This window comes from Ruditapes philippinarum, unplaced genomic scaffold (genome assembly GCF_026571515.1).
Source record: "Ruditapes philippinarum isolate M1 unplaced genomic scaffold, ASM2657151v2 ctg13966_1_1_1_1, whole genome shotgun sequence".
Lineage (NCBI taxonomy): Eukaryota > Metazoa > Mollusca > Bivalvia > Venerida > Veneridae > Ruditapes > Ruditapes philippinarum.
In genome coordinates, this window is record NW_026865357.1 from 681 (window position 1) to 22,385 (window position 21,705).

Below are 21,705 nucleotides of genomic sequence, written 5' to 3' on the forward strand. Positions count from 1 at the left end.
CCGCCCCCCTTCAAGCCCCCCCAAACAGAAGGGGGCACATCCCCCTTCTGGCAACCCCCTGATGTATCTTTTGGTTGGGGGGCCGCGCCGAAAAAGAGGTCACTTTTTTTAACAACATTTCTCAAACAAAAACAAGTGTTTGGGGCCTAAATAAGGCATTTTTTCATCATTTGAGGCAACAAAAAGGGGGGGGGGGGGGGAAAAAGGCGTTAAAAGGCGTGTATATGAAGTAATGGGTTAACAGAAAATGATGAAAATACTTGAAATTACCCTTAATCGCGTTTTTTCATGTTTAAACATGGTCTGTCATATAAATTTGAAGAAAAATTGTTGTTTTGTAGATTTTTTTATTTTATTCATTAAACTTGAATTTATCTTAAAAGAAGATCATAAACATCCTGTAGTTTGTATTTTACGTGTGTTTACTTCAACTGAGATACACAAAGTCATAAATCGTAATTTTATTTTCCGTACCCCTGAAGACTATTGAAAAAATGTTTTGTGACTTTAATTTCCTGCTTATTTGAATATTGAAATGAATACTTTATATCTGTATACCATCAGATGAGATGAGAAAACACATTTTCGCAAACTGATCTTAAGAAAAATATTTAAATAAGATGAGATACATTTGTAACTTTCAGTTACAGTAGAGTTAAGGTTAAACATTTTCTATGTACACACATACTTTGTTTCTGTATTTCTCATTAATTATACAAAACAGCATTAAAGTGCGTTGTCGGGTAAGGGTAGATCAACGTTCGTTTGACATTTTCTAACTGTTTAAAGGGGCTCCGCTGGAGGTGTTTGACACAATAATTTTTCGAGATTTATGTTTCATTTGGTGTAGTACTTTTAATACAAACTGAATACATTGCATATGTTTATCAGTATTTTCATTAGGTATCTAATGGTATTATAAATTTTCTGTCTCAAATTAGTTAAATGTTGTAAATTGTCAATATCAATAATTGCAAGTATAAAAATAATAATAATAATAATAATAACATAGAGCTTAATATAGGTATAGATAATATAGATGTATGTATATCTGTGATAATAAAAATCATAAATAAAAATAAAAAATAAGAAAGAAAAGAAAAAAGTACTAGTACTCCTTGCGTGATTTATATGTTACAGCACAATTTAAACATCTTACAGGTTATTGGGCTATGTGATAAAAGTGTAATAATAGAATTTAACTAAGTGTTTATTGCTTGTGATATGTTTACCTTTATGTTTCTAAAAGGCCGTGGTAAAAATAACAGATTGCATTATATGTGTATATATCTTTGATGTATTGTCTTAATAAGCTACCTTCGTTAAATACAGGGTTTATTATTATTATTATTATTATTATTATTAAAATCTTTATATTTTGAGTTGTTATGATTTCAAATAACACTGTTACATGCACATGTAAATGTAAACCGTCACGTACTATATTTGACCTCTATAACTAGCCAAGTATACAAACTTATTATTTACAGATAATTATAACTATAAATATTTCAAAACTGTAGAAAACTTCCTAGTATAAATTGGCGACATGGGGAGTAAACACTGTTTTCTTATTTTTACCTGTTATGTTATGTTCTGTGGATATGTGGGTGAGTTTATTTTATGAATATTTTATGGGTGATATGACATTTAAAGTGTATAAAGCAATATATGCTGCAAAAAGTATTGATTTGAATTTTAAAAAAAGAAGACTTTCAAAAGACATGTATGAGATAAATATGGTAGTAAATTGCCTTAAAAAGAATAATATTTTAAAATTCTGTTTACGTACAATATTCATGGGGATAAGTTACAACTCTTTCGAGAATCGTCCATAAAATTATGGATTTTTATAGTTTTCATTTCAAGGCCATTATATTTTCGATATGCTTTAAGTTTTACTGCTCAAATGTATTCATTTTAGTGTCCTGTTATAGTTTTTAAAATGTTTTCAATTACCAGTTACCTGAACCATGTTTTGCTTGTTTCTTTTTTGGCAATAATAAAATAATAAAGCCATACACTATCCGCTACACAGTGTGAACATAAACAAACAGACAGGCGAATTTTGCATTTTTTTAAATAATCTTTTAATTATATACACCTATTTGTAATTTTTTCTTCCTTTCATCAATTAATATGGTATTTATTTCTTGTTCGGGTATTTTATTTTAAGCAGTTGTGAGAGCAGTATCGATTGATTGTACCTTTGATGAAGGTTTTTGTAGCTGGAAACAAGCTGTAAATAATGCCTTTAATTGGACTTGGGGGCAAGGATGGAACACATTAACAAAAAATAAAAATACAGACCCAGATTCTGATCATACCCCAGGAGGTAATATAACTTCATTATGAAAAATTATCATTCACTTTATAAATATCTTTGTTCTAATTTTAAACATTAGATGTAACAAGGGTTACATTGTTACAAAATACGCCCGTCACAAAAGCTTAAGCTGTATATGTGGGCAATAAGAAGTATGGCAATCAAGTTAGTCCCTATACATATATTCGTTTTTTATATAAAATTTTATCTCTTATATGACCTAGACCTTTGTTACAGGGACCTGAATATTATGCGCGACACGCAGCCTCACAATAATGAAAATTTGTTATATTGCAATCCTCCTATTAATGTAAAAGTTTTTCCTCCGGACAACCGCTTTTCAATTAGCTCAAAGTGTGATATTGACCTTGACCCAGAGACCTAGATCATGCGTGGAACAATACGTCTAATAGTGGTGAATAGTTCTATAAAGTAACATTAAGATTCATCCATGCATGTAGGAGATATGCTCTTAATAAGATCTGGATATCTAATCATCTTTAGTGACCTTGACCTTGCAAATATTAAGCTTAATTACATGTGTCACAGTCGTAGTCATGATAGTTACTACTTGTGTTTCAATCCAATCAATACATGATGATTAAATGGTCCCTATACACGTTTTCATATTTTTATCTTAACTTTGATCTCTATGTGTGACCATGACTGGTCGAAGTGACCTGAATTCTTTGTCCGACACTGCGCCTGTGGTTGTCCCACACTGCGCCTCACAATGGTGAACATTTGTGCCAAGTTATATTAAAATACCCCTATGAATGTAGAAGATTTTTCTACCGGACAATCGTTTTTCAATAAGCTCTAAGAGTACCATTAACCTTTGACCTAGAGACATGAATTATGCGAAAAGCAATACCTCTCATGGTGAACATTTGTATAAAGTAAAAATTCTTCCATGCATGTAGGAGATATGCTCCAGACAAAATCTGGATATTTATCATCTAGTGACCTTGACCTAACATATATTGACCTTAATTACAGGTGTCACAGCTGTAGTTGTAATAATGGCCATTTGTGCTACAATCCCTCAATTAATAATGACTAAATGGTCTCTATACACATTTTCATATTTTTATGTGACTTTTGACCTCTGTTTGTGACCTTGACCTTGGCCACAGGTACCTGAATTTCTCAAACGGGCGTATATAAATTTTGGAAGCATATGTGCATTGAATTGATATCAAACATGATATAAACACCGACTCTATCGATTGCTAAGAATAACTAAATTTAGGTATAAAATTGAATAATTTCTTTTATAGTACAATGTACTTTAAAATGACATTATGCCCATGCAAGTGTAAATGGTCAGTGAACAGGTAAAACATACTACTTAGCGATTTACCATGATTATGTTTAATTCTTTATATTACTATGACAATGATAATCAATTATTCACTCGAGCAATAGAAAATTCTATAAATATTGTTCAGAATGTATCGGTAACGCTCAACTTTTAAAGAGTGGTGGGACATTCTTTTTATAATTTACGTATAGTTTTTATATTGTATCACATACATTTTTTCATTATCAATTATCATTCAATAACCATTATAATAGCCAATTGTTTGAAATATTTTACTCATTCAACTCAACAGCAAGAAAAAATAAGCATACTGGCATACGTCTGATTTCCATATCTGTCTCAAACGCATGCGACAATATCAGTTCAAAACGATAATGATTTGATATATGTCAGAGGATTAGAAAAATGACTCGAACCCGAACCCGAAACTCTTGGAATACCATTCAGACTGCATATTTTCTCACCCTGTAACATTTGGCGCCGCCCAACGTGAGGCCCGTATCTGCATATAGCTCAAACTGTAATTAGCATTGTTCTATAACCCTAAACTATTAACAAACAAACTTCAATATAGCGGGGAAGTATGTCATGGTTCAAATTGTTCACTATTTAGGTAAAAAAAATGTGTAAGCGTAAGCGGCCGGATATCTCAGTCGGTAGATTCGCGAAACAGTATTTAAAAGGTGTCGGGTTCGAGTCCCGGTCAGGCTGCACATTTTTTCTCACCCTGTGATATATGAAAATTGTAAATATACATTTAATGATAATATCTTATACTCTGGTAATTGGTAATTCAATTTCTTATTATTTTAGCTGGCGGTTACATTTACATTAAGTCAAGCAACAAAATGGCAAGAAAGAGAGTAAGACTTGTGACTCCAGAGAACAATGCTGGAACATATTGTTTGACTTTCTGGTATTTTATTAACGGTCGTGATACTGACGTCTTCCAAATAGCAGTAAAAGTCGATGGCAAGAACAGGTTAAATCCAAGATTTAGAATGACAAATAAGACAGAAGAAAAGTGGATTTTTCTTTCAAGAGTGTTTACAGCTTCAGCAACATTCAGGGTAAATATATAATCGCTTCTCTCTTGATATTTCAAAAACTGGTTTATTTTCTATATACAAGAATAAATCTTTATCTCCAATTATTGATACACCTCGTAGTTCCTAAACATATACCTGTATACCTTTTAATACAGCTGGTGTAATGATCAGGTGAGATATTTTAGTATTTAACGATATCTATCTTCAAATGAAATTCGTGAATGCTCAGATTTACAGACTGTTAAAGGGGGACAATGTGCTCATCAGCACCAACCTGCATTGGAGTTCTCAAATTCAAAATGAAATTTTGTATTTTCTTTCATGTTAACGAAAAAGTTCACGATTCACTGTGAATTATTCTGATAACAGGCCAAATTCGTCAAATAAAAACTGCCATACTCATTAATTTTTCACCAATTAAAACCATTTTCTCCCTCGGTTGACTATTTATTTGAACTGCCAGAGAAAAGTTTTTCACGCATTTTTTTACCACGGCTGTATAGCGTATTTTATTTGTCAATAAAAATATTACACTGTAAAGTAACATCCAAAATAATTGTTTCATTTATCATGACAAAAACCATTTTTTTTTAAATTAAAAAATCTAGGAGCCAAGTTCCTGCATTTGAACATTTTAATTAGTTACAAAAATAGTACAAATGCATCAGAAAAGTTCGCTCTGCTTGGAATAAGCTCAGGTGTAAAAATTCAAATACATACAATTGAGCAAAAAAAAAAAAAAATAAGATTTTCTTTAGCAGTTTTCATATTTATAAATTTAAATATATGTAAAATCAAGGTATGTAAATTACCTAAATTTCTCATCATTTTTTTACAGATTTTTCTAGACGCATTTATTAAAAATGATACTCACCATGAATATGGCTACATAGCAGTTGACGATGTCAAGATGTGGCAGAACAAATGTCCTAAATGTAAGAACATTTGTATCGTTCATTTTAGGTGATTTGCTACAAAACAAGTATTACTTTAGATACGAGTGAAGATAGCGATTAATTGATTATTATGCATCCGCGCAGTCTGATCAGGATCCATGCTGTTCGCTATCAGTTTACTTGTAAAAGGGTTTGTAAGCGAACATCAGATGCGCAGGCTGATCTGGATCCATGCTGGTCGTAAACGCACTATGTTGGTTTTGTCATGGCGCGGCTCATATTGTCATGGTCATTACATTGTAGCAACACAAATACTACATACAGTTATTTTTACAATATGGAATAAGATAATTTAATTGTTTAAAACCGGCATGGCTGCAATATGAAGTTGACAAACGCGTCTATCATCTTCTGAATATTTTCATACTTTGAAAATAAAATAAGAATCTTACACCGGCAGCCAGTACAGAACAGGATATCTAGCTCGAGGTTGCTGTCCACAGCGACCTCGAGGCTCTGCCTAATTTCCGCTAAACAGTTACTCGAGTGCTAGATACTCCCGTCTCTGAAGATAGCCAGTGTTTGATTCTTTTTTCTTGTACGAGCATATAACATGTAACCTGTACTTCGGAAAGAAATCATTTGGGTCTATTTTATAATAGGGTGAACAGTAAAAAATCCTATCAAATATGCAAGAACTATCTGTAGTTTACCCTTGGCATGAGGACCTTGTTTTACATTGTAATTCTGACATTAAGTTCAGAATTAGAATTATCATGATCTGATATAAATATATTGTATTCTTCTTTGTTTGTATGGTAACATGAATATTGACATTATAGTAAGGATAACTTATCAAGAGAATAAACCACCAGTTTTCAGAATTGCAGCAAACGGTTTTTACCTACAAAATCATATAAATAAGCATACATATATCGTATTCTGTACAATTTAGTTATAGTCTGTCCACATGATTGCATTCAACTGGTCTAAAATGAAAATGAAATATCAATTTTCAAATATTTTAGCTTTGTAGTACAAATAAGCCTTTATATGCTTGGGAATAAAACACGTATAAAGATCAGGAACTCCATGTTGGTTTTCAAATGATAAAAAGTGAACAGCTCATTAAGTGCATATATTAACTTCACATTTTAAGAATTTATATGTTTAGTAGTGTCAACTTAAATTAAGAGACGACAAGTTAATGTGTTGAAAGTGTTATGGCGATACTTTTGAAGTCAGATACAATAATGTTTAATTTAATGTGCATTTTCATGTGCTTCGCTCTACGTGTACTTTTTATATCCAGATTGTGACGACCCCACTCCAGCATTCAGTACAACAATTGTACGAGATATTTGGATAGGGTCAATTGTATTCATAACCTGTATAAAAGGGTATGAAATAAATGGAAGCTTCGCTATTGCTTGTCAAGAAAATGGAACATGGAGTGACAGACCAACATGTCGGCCTGTAGGTGGGTAACAAATTAATGTGTTAATTAAGACTATTAACGTTAAAACGGTACTAACATTATTTCATATGCAGAATGTAAATTACGGAAAAGCCATTGAAAGTTCAATTGAAGCAAGGAAATTGGAAGAAATTGAAAGATGACGCCAATTTAAGTAATAACAGCATATTAGATCGAATTCGTACTGTACACGAACTTGGTGTTGTGTGTCATTTTCAAAACCAAATAATGATATGATTTGCGATTCATTCCTGCTCCTTTAAAATACAAACATGATAATTATAAGTTAAAATAAACATGTTTTTTTTTAAAAAGAAAACGAAATTTGTTAGAAGTTAACTCAATTTTTGTAAGAGAGATAGGGAGAAAACACTGCACATAACATTGACGATATATTAGATGTCTTTACAATATTTTCAGACTGTGGTATTCCGTCATTAGAAAATGGTGCGTTAGATAAAGCTTCGGGAAATACTACATTCAATACAACAAGAATATTATCATGTTCTAGAGGTTTTACTATGATAGGAAATAGATCCGTGACATGCATGGCAGACAGTAAATGGTCCAGTTTGCCTAGTTGCGTCATAAAAAGTAAATACAGTTTTATATCTTTTAAAATTAATGGGTTTGTATTGCAATATACTTTATTGATTTAATATCATAGACTGAGGGAGCAAATAAGCTGTCTGACAGACAAGTAAATATTAAATGAGCCGCGTCAGGACAAACCAACATAATGGGTTTGCGACCAGCATGTATCCAGACCAGCCTGCGCAACCGCGCAATCTTATCAGGATCCATGCTGTTCGCTTAAAATCTCTATAACAAGTAGAGAAACTGATAGCGAACAGCATGGATCCTGATCAGACTGCGCGGATGCGCAGGCTGGTCTTGATCCATGCTGGTCGCAAACCCAGTATGTTGGTTTTGTCGTGACGCGGCTCAGATATAAACAATGACATTTTACCTGATTTCATTGCGTCAATTTAACAGGACAGTATGCATGTACCAGTTTTATATAAGTTAAGACTTTATTAGATATAACATTTTCTTTCGCTTTATTATGATTATTCGTACTACTCATGCTCGTGTCATACATAGTTTAAATAAAAAAAACAACAAAAAAACAAAACAAAACAAAAAAAAACAACAAAAAAACAACAAAAAACAAAACAACTAAACATCTATCATTATATGACAAATTTCTGCAAAATTGATTTTCAATTTTAGACCGCATCAACTTATCGACTATGTTTAGCAATGTAAACAATAAAGATTTCAAAGCAGGATCAAAGATTTTGTCTTTAATTTTATTTGTATATATAATATTTCTTCTTATATTTCTCTTTTGACATACTGACAAAGTGAGGACTTTATTTATTTTCTGTCTGCCTTGTAGAATCTACACCTAGTACTTTAATTGCTATTGCTGTCACAGTACCGTTGCTGGTTATTGGTATTTTTGTTGTCACAATAATTGCTGTATGTAGGTAAGTTATTTAAGAAATGTTGGCATAAGCAGAATATTTGAAATCTAATAAGCTTCTAATATTATTAAGCACATATACAGAATATATTTACATGCTCAAGGAAACAATGTGGGATATTTCTATTTAATGATTTGCTGATATCGTTGAAATAAAAAGTCCCTCTTAAGCTTTAATGTTAATTATCTTGTAAATTGTATTGCATGCTCGCAATTGTTCAAAATTCATTTTTAGATTGTTAAGAAGTAATAAAAGGCAGACATTCTCTGTTATGAAGTTATACATACAAGATTTGTACATGTATAATGTACATAAACGAAAATTATATACATTTTGAATCAAAATTATACCATTGTGTCTTAAATATATATTTGTTAAACAGGAAAAGAAAGGCGTGTTGTACGACCAAAACCGACGACGAAGATGATCATAAACCCGATATTGACCAATCAGTACACTTCAAAAATGGCACAGATAACCTATGTGATATAAATATAAATTCATCTATAGCAGATAAACCACTTCAACAAGACACTGAATATGCAGTTATAACAAAACAGAGTTCATCTGAAATGAAAGAGGTTGTTTATGTTAACACCTTAGAAGATGATTTCAGGAATGATGTACAACATGAATATGACCATACAAATAAATTCTTTGGCCCGGTTTTAGACAATACTTATTCTCACATACAAGACAATAATAATTACAAGGAATCATATTCTTATTCAAATGCTGCAATGAGTGAAACAGCTGAGATTGATGAATATAACCATACTAAAATTAGCAGGCCAATGGAATCAAAGCAAACTAATGCTGAATTAAACGAAGAACCAGACCAGGAATCAAATTATGATCACGCTAAAGCGGGTGGTTGTGATCCCTATATTCCAGATCTTGATGAATATTCCCACCTAAATTTGACAACCACAGGCCATTAAGGTCTGGCAAAAGTTGATCATTGCATACTAGATAAGTAAGATAATTTATATGATACAGAAGACGGTCTACTTGACACTATTTTGTTTTGAAAGCAGAAGTTTCCTAAAAGCAAACAACACAGTTATTTTATTTTTGAAAAGAAATAAGTGTAAATGAGAATAAAACCGTCCACTAAATTGTTGACTTAAAACTTATGTACGTAATATTTTACTTACCTTATTTAAAAAATAAATTCAAAAAGGTACAATTTGAATTAAATAGACATCGTTTATGTGATATCTGCATGTCACGTTGTAGATACGAAATATAAAGGAAGTAAGGAGATCTAGGTCGAAAAATAATCATACTTTTCCTTATTATTGAGTTCAAAATTTAAATTATTCAGAACAATCACGATCATTGGTTTTAATACGAAAAGACGAGCAAGTTGAAAACTAAATATAAATTCTAGCCATAGTCAAAGATTGATCATTTTGAGGTGTACGTGCTAAACATTCCACGTTGGGAACGATTACCGTGCGAACCGGAAAATACCTACATTTAATTTGTCTAATTTGCTTAATTGTATCTAACCTTTTTTTCTTTTCACTACCCTCCATACATCTTTACATTTTGCTTTATAAAATAAATGGTTAATTTATCAATAACGGTGTTCCGTAAGAGCCAGCGCGTGTCTCTTTGAACGAAAAGCGCAAAACATGACAGTATGACAATATGACAGTACGATGGTGACGTTACGACAGTACGATGGTGACACTACGACAGCACGACGGACTGTAATGTCTCCATTGTACTGTCGGACTGTCACGTAGTGTCATCATCGTACTTTCGCCTTCCTGTTTTGCATGCGCATAATAAAAGAAAAACACGGAAGAAAGCGTTGACAATGTCGTAAAGTCTCATTTTAACAATGGCTAACATACACGTTAATTCTTGTACTGATGAGTGTTGTTTGAAATTGAAGTTGAAGAAAATACTATATTTTACAAATAAATCAAAAACAAAATATCTAGACTAGGCCTATCTGTTGGAAGACACAGGCGTTCATTTTTATCATTAAGTTCTATTTATGTAGATAGATTTTGATTCTGTTATCTTTCGATTTTCTTAATAGGTGATCTTTGATAGAGTAAAGATTATTTTAATAAAACACCGGCATAAGCTCTTAGTTTTGCTAGCCATGTTCAGTGAAATGTTTGCGCATGCTCGACAGGAAGGCGACAGTATTATGGTGACAATACGACAGTGCGATGGTGACAGTATGACAATACGATGATGACAGTACGATGGTGACAATACGACAGTACGATGGTGACAGTACGACAATTTATGGTAACAGTACGGCTGTACGATGGTGACAGTACGATGGTGACAGTATGATGGTGACAGTACGACAGTACTGTGGTAAAAGTACGACAGTACGATGGTGACAGTACAATTGTGACAATACGGCAGTACGATGGTGACAATACGGCAGTATGATGGTTACAGTACGATGGTGACAGTACGGCAGTACGATGGTGACAATACAGCAGTATGATAGTGACAGTACGACATGCGATGGTAACAGTACGGCAGTACGATGGTGACAGTACAATTGTGACAATACGGCAGTACAATTGTGACAATACGGCACTACGATGGTGACAATACGGCAGTACGATGGTGACAATACGGCAGTACGATTGTAACAGTACGGCAGTACGATGGTGACAGTACGACAGTACGATGGTGACTGTACGGCAGTACAATGGTAACAGTACGACAGTTCGATGGTTACAGTACGACAGTACGATAATGACAGTACGGCAGTTCAATGGTGACAATACAGCAGTACAATGGTGTCATCGTACTGTCACCATCGTACTATTGTACTGTCACCATCGTACTATCGTACTGTCACCAAAGTAGTGTCATGTTGTGTTTCGCTCTTTCCGTTTTCAGTGAAAACGCACTGGCCCTAACTGAATATCGTAATCAATTGTCGAGAACGAGACTGGAATATTATGCAAAACCTTAAAAAGTATGATAAATGAGATAAAAAACAAGCAGCTTCCTTTCACTTTTTATAAGGAATAAAGCTTTTGATTTCTTTTATATATTTGAAATTTAAATTGAAAATGTTTGCATGAATACACGATCATTCTCTATCTATCGTTCGATCTGGTGACTGATTTAATACAGTCCACGTGAAGCATGTAATTAATTAAACTTGAAAGTGATGTATAACTTTACATACACATCTATTTCTTCTACCTCCTTTCTTTATTGAAGAAGATTAAAATAATCATGAACGTGATAAACGTTACATATCTTGAAATTAAATATTTATTTTACGGAAATCTTCGTGAACCCCTCGCACAACGAAAACTGTGAGGCGGTACACTGGTCAAAGTTTGTCCGTCAGTCCGGCCGTCTGACATTCTGAGTGCGTTCTTCTACAAAACCGATCAAGCATTTAAATAGAAATAATTGTCACTTGCTTGTGACGTTTTAAATTTGATTTTGACTCCTCGTTGACATTAAACTTTAAGGTTTTTACCTTGAAATTTGGCTGAGGTTGGCTATGATTGGCTATAGTATCATCATTAATTGATATACTCGTATCTTATTCGTACTTGAATATAAAAAATAATTTAGAAAATACCTAGCGCAGATATATATCCTTTCACGTTTGTCTGGATATCTGTCCGTCTGTCCGACCTTACTTTTGGATACTTATGTGGCTAGAAAACTGTGATGTCATTCATTTCATAAAGCTTTAAGTTAATTTTGGTAATTAAAATCAATATTGAAATGTAAAATAACAGTAAAAATACAAAATGCACTGATCATATAAAGTGAAATAATAAAGACGAAACTCCATCACGAAAAAGAATTTATATAAGTGTTATGCTTGTTTTTCAATCCACATATATTGTGATGTAAAATGATACATTCTTGTAAATTTTTAAAATTATATATGTTAAACTAAAGCTTTTATGTGACCTTTTTCTTTATGTAAGGGAGAACAAAAGAGTGGTGACATAAGTATTGTCTAGTTAGAAATTCCGTCCGTCATAAACTTGTTCGGACCACTCCTTAAAAGCTACTGGTACAATGTCATCCAAACTTTACAGAAATGATTATTAATAAGTTATAAAGTTGTGCATATCTTTTCAGTATTTTCCAGTTCAATGATTTTGTCAGAGTTATGGCCCTTCAATTATTTTTTTGTTTTAAAGTTTTTTCCGAACTACTTCTCTCATACTACTTATGCAATAAGAATGAATTATATCGGAATTGAAGGGTGCGTGAAGTACTTGAGCAATTATGCAGTTAAATGGTTTTGACTAAGATATGTTCCTCGCATAAAAAATGTTTTGGCCTGTTTATGATTTTTGTGTCTCCTGCTACAGAGTAGCTGTTATATGCTACAAACTATCCGCGACCTATAGTGAACAAACTGTCCGATCACCCCTCAATACAAGTCATCAGGCGACACATGTAATCACTGATCACTGATCGCTCTTGTTTATTCCTTGACAATTTTCATTTGTACGTCCAGGAACAATCTTTCATATTGAGTAATTAAATATAATTAACCCTTGAAAGACCTAAGGCAAGAAAGCTCATCATAGCAAAACGAGCTCGAGGTGTGCTTTTGTGATCACTCACCGTCCGTCCGTACATCGATCCGTCCATCTACAACTCTTTGAACAACGTTTCCACCTAAACACTTGGTCAAAAACATTAGCAATATAAACCTTGCATGTTTCTAATATCATTGCCATTGATTCGAGTCAACTCTAGACTTTTAAGATACATAAGGTTTTGAAGAGAAAACGTGACTTTGGGTAGGAAGTTTTGAAAGGTATACGCGAGCGGTTTATACTGAGTAATCAGGGAGTTTGAAAGGGTTGTATCTCGTTCTTTATTCATTTGAATGACGACGGTTTCGCATGTTTTAATTTTGTATGCAATTCATTATTTTCATTAAAAAATACTTTTAGCTTAAATCAACCAAAACACATTAAACAAGACTGCCAGAGGCAAACTTCGGTCATGATGACCCCTTGAAACATACTGATAGCTTTGAAAATAATATTTAGATTCCTTTTAAATGCGACTGATGCTTAACGACCTATTGACTTTTTTGTTTTAGAAAGGTTATCACACTGTTGAAATTGTATATTATCTGTTAACATTATTTTACTAACCTGATAAGGATGACTGGCATAGTTATTGACTTGATTCAATTCATGATAACACCCATGTTTCGGAGTTATCTCCTCTTTTGATAGCTGATGGAATCTCGTTGTTATTCTGTACTCGTTATTTTCTTCAGTCATACCGCATGTCAGTCAAATACTTGCTTCAGAATCTCAATTAACCATAGATAGTTGACTGTGTTTAACTAAATTTACTGTAAATGAATTATTTTGTTAGCTAGAAAAGTATCAGAAAGATGTATAAAAAGTCATTATAATTCGTTTTCAAATGCGACATTGAAACATGTAACCATGAAATAAATTGGCATATAATATCGCTGCCTTTACTTAAATCATTTTATGAGTTAAACTATATATTTACAAAAATACAAGTTAGGATATTTTTTCCTTATGTTGTACTTCCCGATGCGGTAAGTGTTAAATGTTTGTATCCGTGATGTACTCATAAGTGTGTGATATTGAAACATGAGCGTTCATTAGAAGTGGATTTATTTTTGAATATGAATTTTAAAAGAGATAATGCTTGGATATTTCGACAGATGTCACAATTTCAAATTAGTTTGGTTTTTGTAATAATGTTAAACTTAGGGCCTCTGCAAGGTATATTTATAAATTATAATATTTTTATTTAAACAGTTAAAATTGATTGGGAACAAAAATGTTTTACTAACGTTTTATTTGTACAAAAACTCTTGCACTTATTGATAGCCGAAGAGTTGTATTCTGTTATCACTATGAAATTATTTAATTGTTTTATGTAGTTGAAGCCTCACTCGATAAACTTATTGGATGTTTTAAAGACGGTCATCACCGAGTGCTGAATGGAAACACGACAGATCTATACCCAAACGGAAGAAAGGAATGTAAACAGTATTGTCAAGGCTACAGATATTTTGGTACAGAGGTAAATTTATGTATTTATAAATATAAAAAGGGTACACTTATCTTCTTGTTATAATCAACAGTGTTTCCGGTAACTCTCTATTTTCTTGATGGCTCATTCCGTTTTTCCTTTATTTATGTCTTGTTTATATGTTTACGAGTACTTTGTGCAGTTATCTATTTATATTGTTTACACATAGACCCCTTGCTTATTTTATGTCCATTGAATTACTTCAAGTAATCCTCGATGTTCGTGGGAGGCGAAATTTTAATCTCGGACATTGAGTTTATTGGTCATTTGTCTCATACCTCTGAAAGTCATGTCAGATAAGTAGTCGGTCACTTGCAGAGAAATGTGGTAATACGTGGCTAGTTTTCCCGGAAAGCCGGTCGGATGGACTACTCACTCAATATGTGTTAACATCCGAGTAAATAGCAGATTAAAAAACACACAAAGTCATATTTGCAAAAGTATTTCACCAGTAAAATATTTGATACGTTACTAACAATTTGTCACTTAAGATAAACAAAGGAAAAAGCTTTAATATTTCATAAATATTCCTATTACATAACACAATATATTATCTTTTGCCGTGGATACATTTTTGAGCCGCGCCATGATAAAACCAACATAATATGTTTGCGACCAGCATGGATCCAGACCAGCATGCGCGTCCACACAGTCTGATCAGGATACTAACCCTATAACAAGTAGAGTAACTGATAGCGAACAGCATGGATCCTGATCAGACTGTGCGGATGCACAGGCTGTTCTGGATCCATGCTGGTCACAAACGCATTATGTTGGTTTTGTCATGGCGCGGCTCTTTTAACAACCACCTTACGTGATCAAATAAGTTAGTTGGAAAAGTTATGTAATTTAAAGATTAGAAGGTTTTACTTGCTTGCCTCTCAAAATGATCTCACTTATTTTCTGTAATGATCTATAGATTTTAAAATTCAGGTTTCAAACTTAGAAGTTTTTATATCCATTACCTGAGTTTTCGAATCAGTGCTTTTTAAATCTTGTTCAGTTCATAAATTAATGACTCAAATATAATCATTGTTCTTTTGACAGAGTGGCGAAGAATGTTTTTGCGGAAATGAAATAAGGTTTTATAACATGACAGCACTGTGTACCTACATATGTGAAGGTAATCCGGATGAATACTGCGGTGGTCATTGGCGAATCATGATATACGACACACAGTGTAACTATTTCTTTTATTATTAAACGTGAAAAGGATATATTAAATGTAAATATATTTAAAACTATCTTTCGTTGAAGCGAAATCATTTTGACAGCAAAACGGCAACATCAAATGTTCTAATAATTATTCACAGTTTTTCTATTTAGGTTGTACCGTTGAATAATTACTTTCAAGATTTGAAACATTTTTATTACTTCTGAAGTTCTTTTGTTTTATGCGTTAGACTTTTAATAGAATATTTTCAAGCCAATAAAAACAATTTGTATTAAGTCATATAACGGTTTATGCTTTTAATAGAATATTTTCAAGCCAATAAAAACAATTTGTATTAAGTCATATAACGGTTTATGCTTTAAATAGAATATTTTCAAGCCAAAAAAAAAATTTGTATTAAGTCATATAACGGTTTATGCTTTAAATAGAATATTTTCAAGCCAACAAAAAAAAAAAGAAAAAAAAAAAGAAAAGAAAAAACAATTTTTATTTAGTCATATAACGGTTTAAATATAGTCTTACATTATATATTCAAAAAGCATATGTAAATACGTCGACAACATCATCTACAGAAAATAGTGCGAGTACACATCGCGTAACTGAGACTAGCAAAAGTACCAGTCCACAGTCGAGTGTAAATCCCATGATTGAAACTAGCAAAAGTACCAGTCAAAAGCCATCAACAAATCATGATACTTTATCTACACATAAACCAGTTAGGAAAACGAATACAGGTTCGTAATTCTTCTCTTCGTATGATTCAGTAAACCTAGATTTGTCTACAGAGTTGTTCACTTTTGGTATTCGAATGTTATATATATGCATATTTATGTATATGTATATATTTAAACATATATTAACTTTGCAAATGATTAATTCATTTGTTTCTTATTCAAATTTATTTACTGTTTTAATTACGTTCAACAGAACAAGAAAATAAGTAAAAGATTTGAATAAAACATTTTTTTTTACTTATATTTATGAATTAATTCGAAATAAAATTACAATAGTACAAAAAACTGCATTTTAAAGTACATAAATTAATTAATAAGTAATATTTACAAAAAGCGTTACAATATCAATATATGCTGTTTAATGTAACAGTTATAATCATACTGACACATGTTCTGTTTACACGTTTTACAGGTGATGACAAAATTTCTGTTTCCTATTTGTATATTTTATTACCAGTGGGAATTGTCGTTATAGCTGTGATATTGGTTATAATTTTCTGTAAGAGGCGGTAAGTAAAGCTTCCAAATTATTATTGTATATTACTTCCCAAGCCATTTAGGGGGAAAATACGTTAACTTACAGTGTGTTTTACATGTAACATGTGTTTGAATATTATTTATGTTTTTTTTCAGTTCCTTCAACCATACATAAATCATTTATTGTCTAACCATTATTATCGTAAAGAATAATGACAATATCGACTAAATAGGAGTGACCAATACTGGACAAAGCGTTTATTTATCGTTCATTAACTCAAACACACATTAGTTTCATGATAAAAAATAACCACGAAGAATGAGTGGTAAATGTGTCCGTGAACAAAAATCTAAAAAGAACATGTTCGTGAAGTTGGCAGCCTAGCAGCCTGAAGTTGGCAGCCTAGCAGCCCAGCAGCCTGAAGTTGGCAGCCTAGCAGCCTAAAGAAAACTAAGAATAGTACAAACATGAAATCGTCGGAAATACATAAGTAGCACTTTTTTTTTAGATCATTCCACGCCTTTTTCAATATCGTGATCTTTATTTTTACAAGATATTGAACTTTATCTTAACATAATTTTTTCATTCTGACACTTTGTAAAGTTAGCAGATAAGCAGGATAGTACAAACATGAAAACCGTCGGAAATGAATCGGTAGCAAATACTTAGACCATTCCACGTCTTATTTCAGTATCGCGTACTTCATTTTTTAAAAATAATTAACTTTTTTTTTTTAATTTTGAGACTTCGAAATTTGTGAAGTTAGCAGCCTAGTTGTACAATCCTGCTAGGCTGCTAACTTCACAAATTTCGAAGCGTCAGAATGAAAAAATTATGATAAGATAAAGTTCAACATGTTAAAAAAAAAATAAAGATCACGATATTGAAAAAGGCATGGAATGATCTCAAAAAGTGCTTCAAATGTTTTTCCGACGATTTCATGTTTTACTATTCAAAGTTTTTTTAGGCTGCTAGGCTGCCAGGCTGCTAGGCTGCCAACTTCAGGCTGCTAGGCTGCTGGGCTGCCAACTTCAGGCTGCTAGGCTGCCAACTTCACGAACATAAAAAGAACACTGATAACGATCAAATACGTATATGGGTTGGGTGGATGGGACTTGATGTTAACTGTTGCCCAGTATTGCGTCGAATGACCAATACACCTATACAAATATCTCTCTAGCTCACGAATAGGAAATACTTTTCTCTTTTCCTAACATATGCATACCGGTTTTCTTGTTAAAAATAAACATTTCTTAACAAAAAATCGTCAGAATTATCATGATTTGCAGCTGTTAAATAATAATCTAGACAACAAACATGACAAAAATCAGTTCCTGTTTAAGCTATACACACTGAAGCACCGGCGTAAAAGTCTTAGATGATCTCAATTTTAATTTAATACAATCGTCTTCAAAAACAATATCCGATCTTTTTTAAGAAATTACTTCGCGAAATATAAAAAAAAACCGTAAAAACTTTAAACGGACATTGCTACAAAACATTTGTTTATTAGTCAAATGTATTATTATCTCAATGTCGGTTTTATTAAAAGGTTTCTTAGACTGATGTTTTCTTCCTCGACATAACTCACAAGTTTTCAACTGCACGAATCTTTAAAAACCACTTTGCTTATGAGAAAACGAAATGCAATACAAAATTGAATTTAACTTGAATTCAGATCGAATATCACTCTGCATATGGGAAATATTCAATGACACTGTATTATCACTACGGAAGCACTGTAAAGCAGTACAATTTCCCTTTCACAGAAAACCCTAGAAAAGTTTGATAGGGCGGGAAAATATCGATGTGATGATATCCCTGACTGAGATCAAATTTATAACAAAAAGATCCCATTTCAAAATATTCTAAACCAACTTTCCAATCTTCAAAAGAAAAACTACCCGTCCACAAATTGATTTTCCTCGAATCTAAAATTAATCTTTCCTTACCCTGTTTATTAATAAAAACTGTAAGAGGGTTAACAGTATGTGGCTTAAAAGGAGTTTCGATCGCGCAACGTTTCTTTGCCTGCTATAATACAGCAGATTCTACAAAATCTAAATTGTCTATAACTGATTTGTTATTCTTCGAAAAAGAAGACACAGAAACGCTAAAAAACGGCAGTTTGTCACCAAAAGATATTGTATCTAACATTTCTTGATTAGCGCCAATTAACTTCTAAAATTCAGTATGTGTTTTAATCTGCATTTAACATTTTTAAAATTTTTAATGTCCGGCGAAAAATGACCTTCTTCATACTCAAAAAAGTCATTATCTAACAAAAAAAAAAACAAACAACAAAACAAACCCTTATCATTTATCGATTGGCTTGGAGTCTGCAACTGCTGAGACTGAGGCCGCAGACGACGTAGTAGTACCTGATGGCTTAGTAGTACCTGACTCGACGTTGACTTTCGGCAGCTTAATATTCTGAGCGGAAATGACCTCGCTGACCACATGAGAGGCACATGTCTTTCTCCCCACGACGGATCTCGGCGAAAAGAATCGTCATCCCGACGAAATTCAACTGAACAGCATTACCGGCGTTGTTGCGTGAAAAGAAGAATTAACATTCTTATAAGGATTGGAAACCTTAAGTTTTTTAACGGCCCTGGCTTCAGCGTGCCTGAGTTTCTTTTCATCTTCGCTGTCTGAGCCTAGTTGGGGCTTCTCGTATTGTTGCACGGTAAGCCAGCCCCTGGGGAATTATCTGTCACGTAGGGTAAATACGCTTATTTCTTTGCTTCAAGTTTGAGCTTAAACTGTCAACAATGTTAAGCGAAACATGTGGTAACCGTTGTCTACGTAAAGCTTTTAAAACTTCTAAAATATCGGAATTGAATGCATGCTGTGTTTTATTTCGATTCCTTTTTCAAATTCACAGTTTTCCTGTTCTGAGGAGATTGGTTAATATCAATTAAGTCGATTTGAAATCTTTTAACCGAGAGTCAAGTTAAGTTTTAAATATCGAAAACGCTTCTATAGCTGAATCCCCCGGGGACTTACCGCCTTCACCTGGTAATGAAGCTCCACCACGTGAACAACCAGCATTTTCTATCTCGCTGTCTGACATGTATACTGTAGACTTGATGTTAACTGTTTTCCGTTATTGCGTCGAATGACCAATATACCTTTAACACTGCTTTACGTATACTGCATGCCTCACTGACCATAATCATATAGGGTAAAAATCGGAAAACGTACGAATATTAACGAACAAAAAATAAATATATATATGATTGTTATACATTTCATCCATTTTTTTTCTAAAAGGTACATATAATAGAAATAACAGTAATATTTCAAGATGTTTTACAATGTTTGGAATATCTACACGATAAATGAGCTAATCTATAAATATCTGCCGTCTAATTACGAAGACTGTTATTTCCAATAACCAAACCGGATCCTCTTTCTTCAACGAATCTAAAGGCCTTTGCCAAAGAAAATCTAACTCAGAATGCAATTTTGAAAGGTGCATCTCATATGTCGTCTCAGTCAGGCCTTTCGAACATAATGGTGTCATAAGGGCATTAATCTCCACTGGAAATAAGGAAACAAATGTGTTGATTAAGTCTTAAAATATTCTATTCAACATGATAGCGTATAATGAAGAAGGCCAAAATATTATTGTTATTTAGCTTATGAAAATCACTCCTGGTAATTTCCCGCTTGTGTTTAATATAGTATTTCGCCTGTTTTTTTAGTCTTAAGGCAGCTGGAAAATGTAGCTTCAGATTGAATGACAATATTATACAAATCCTTCAAATGTTTGGAGATACCGTATTTTAGAGAGATGGGTGACATTTTGATCAATCTTTTAAGCTCACCTGAGCTTGCTCAGGGTGAGCTTTTAGGATCGTTGAATGTCCGTCATCCATCGTCCGTCCACACTTGTTCGTTAACACTCTAGCGGTCACATTTTTGCCTCAATCATCATCAAACTATGTCAGGATGCTTGTCTAGTTGTTAGTTCGGATGAGTTCGAACATGAATTATCTCGGATGAAAAACTAGGTCACTAGAGCTTAAAATAGAAAAACCTTGTTAACACTCAACGGTCACATATTTGCCTCAAGCAGCATCAAACTTTGTCAGGATGCTTGTCTAGGTGATAGCTCGGATGAGTTTGAACATGGATCATCTCGGATGAAAAACAAGGTCACTGGAGCTAAAAATAGAAATACCTTGTTGACACTCTAGTGGTCACAATTTTGCCTCAATCCTCATCAAACTTGGTCAGGATGCTTGACTAGGTAATTGCTCAAAAGAGTTTGAATATGGGTCATCTCGGATGAAAAACTAGGTCACAGGAGCTAAAAATAGAAAAAATTCTTGTTAACACTCTAGTGGCTATTGTTTTGATCCAAATATCCTGTAAATTGGTCTGAAAGTTTGTTTTAATGATTTCTAGGTCAAGTTCGAACGTGGGTCATTTCGGATGAAAAACTAGGTCACACCGCCCAAATATGGAAAAACCTTGTTAACACTCTTGTGGTCACATTTTTGACTCAGTTATCATCAAACTTGATCAGGATGCTTGTCTATGTAATTGCTCGGATGAGTTCGAACATGGGTCATCTCGCATGAAAAACTAGGTAACCGGAGCTAAACATAGAAAAATCTTGTTAACACTCTAGTGGCTACTGTTTGATCCAAGTATCCTGGAAATTGGTCTAAAAGTTTGTT

At 33.1% G+C, this 21,705-nt stretch overlaps 2 protein-coding genes across 3 annotated transcripts; both read left to right on the forward strand.

Annotated features, from left to right (window-relative positions):
• The first annotated feature begins 1,434 nt into the window (after positions 1 to 1,434).
• On the forward strand, positions 1,435 to 12,384 carry LOC132728736 (uncharacterized). 2 transcript variants are annotated; one of them, XM_060714407.1, is made up of 8 exons: positions 1,435 to 1,610; positions 2,177 to 2,335; positions 4,464 to 4,720; positions 5,538 to 5,634; positions 6,908 to 7,075; positions 7,493 to 7,666; positions 8,475 to 8,565; positions 8,945 to 12,384. In XM_060714407.1, the coding sequence occupies exons 1-8, from the start codon at positions 1,550 to 1,552 to the stop codon at positions 9,501 to 9,503; spliced, it is 1,566 nt and encodes a 521-aa protein (XP_060570390.1). In that variant the 5' UTR covers positions 1,435 to 1,549; the 3' UTR covers positions 9,504 to 12,384. The 2 variants fall into 2 exon arrangements, with proteins under 2 accessions (XP_060570390.1, XP_060570391.1); XM_060714408.1 differs by having other exon boundaries at positions 1,458 to 1,610; positions 2,180 to 2,335.
• A 942-nt stretch (positions 12,385 to 13,326) lies between these two features.
• On the forward strand, positions 13,327 to 17,369 carry LOC132728738 (sialate:O-sulfotransferase 1-like). The gene is made up of 5 exons (XM_060714409.1): positions 13,327 to 14,315; positions 14,477 to 14,619; positions 15,676 to 15,808; positions 16,342 to 16,536; positions 16,949 to 17,369. Exons 1-5 carry the CDS (start codon positions 14,216 to 14,218, stop codon positions 17,047 to 17,049), a joined length of 672 nt encoding a protein of 223 aa, XP_060570392.1. The 5' UTR covers positions 13,327 to 14,215; the 3' UTR covers positions 17,050 to 17,369.
• Positions 17,370 to 21,705: the final 4,336 nt, after the last annotated feature.

Coding starts and splice junctions, on each gene's coding strand:
- LOC132728736 (XM_060714407.1), top strand. CDS start 1,550: ATGGGGAGTAAACACTGTTTTCTTATTTTTACCTGTTATGTTATGTTC. Junction 7,667..8,474: donor GCCTAGTTGCGTCATAAAAA/GTAAATACAGTT, acceptor TCTGCCTTGTAG/AATCTACACCTAGTACTTTA. Junction 8,566..8,944: donor ACAATAATTGCTGTATGTAG/GTAAGTTATTTA, acceptor TTTGTTAAACAG/GAAAAGAAAGGCGTGTTGTA.
- LOC132728738 (XM_060714409.1), top strand. CDS start 14,216: ATGAATTTTAAAAGAGATAATGCTTGGATATTTCGACAGATGTCACAA. Junction 14,316..14,476: donor AAACTTAGGGCCTCTGCAAG/GTATATTTATAA, acceptor TGTTTTATGTAG/TTGAAGCCTCACTCGATAAA. Junction 15,809..16,341: donor CATGATATACGACACACAGT/GTAACTATTTCT, acceptor ATATTCAAAAAG/CATATGTAAATACGTCGACA.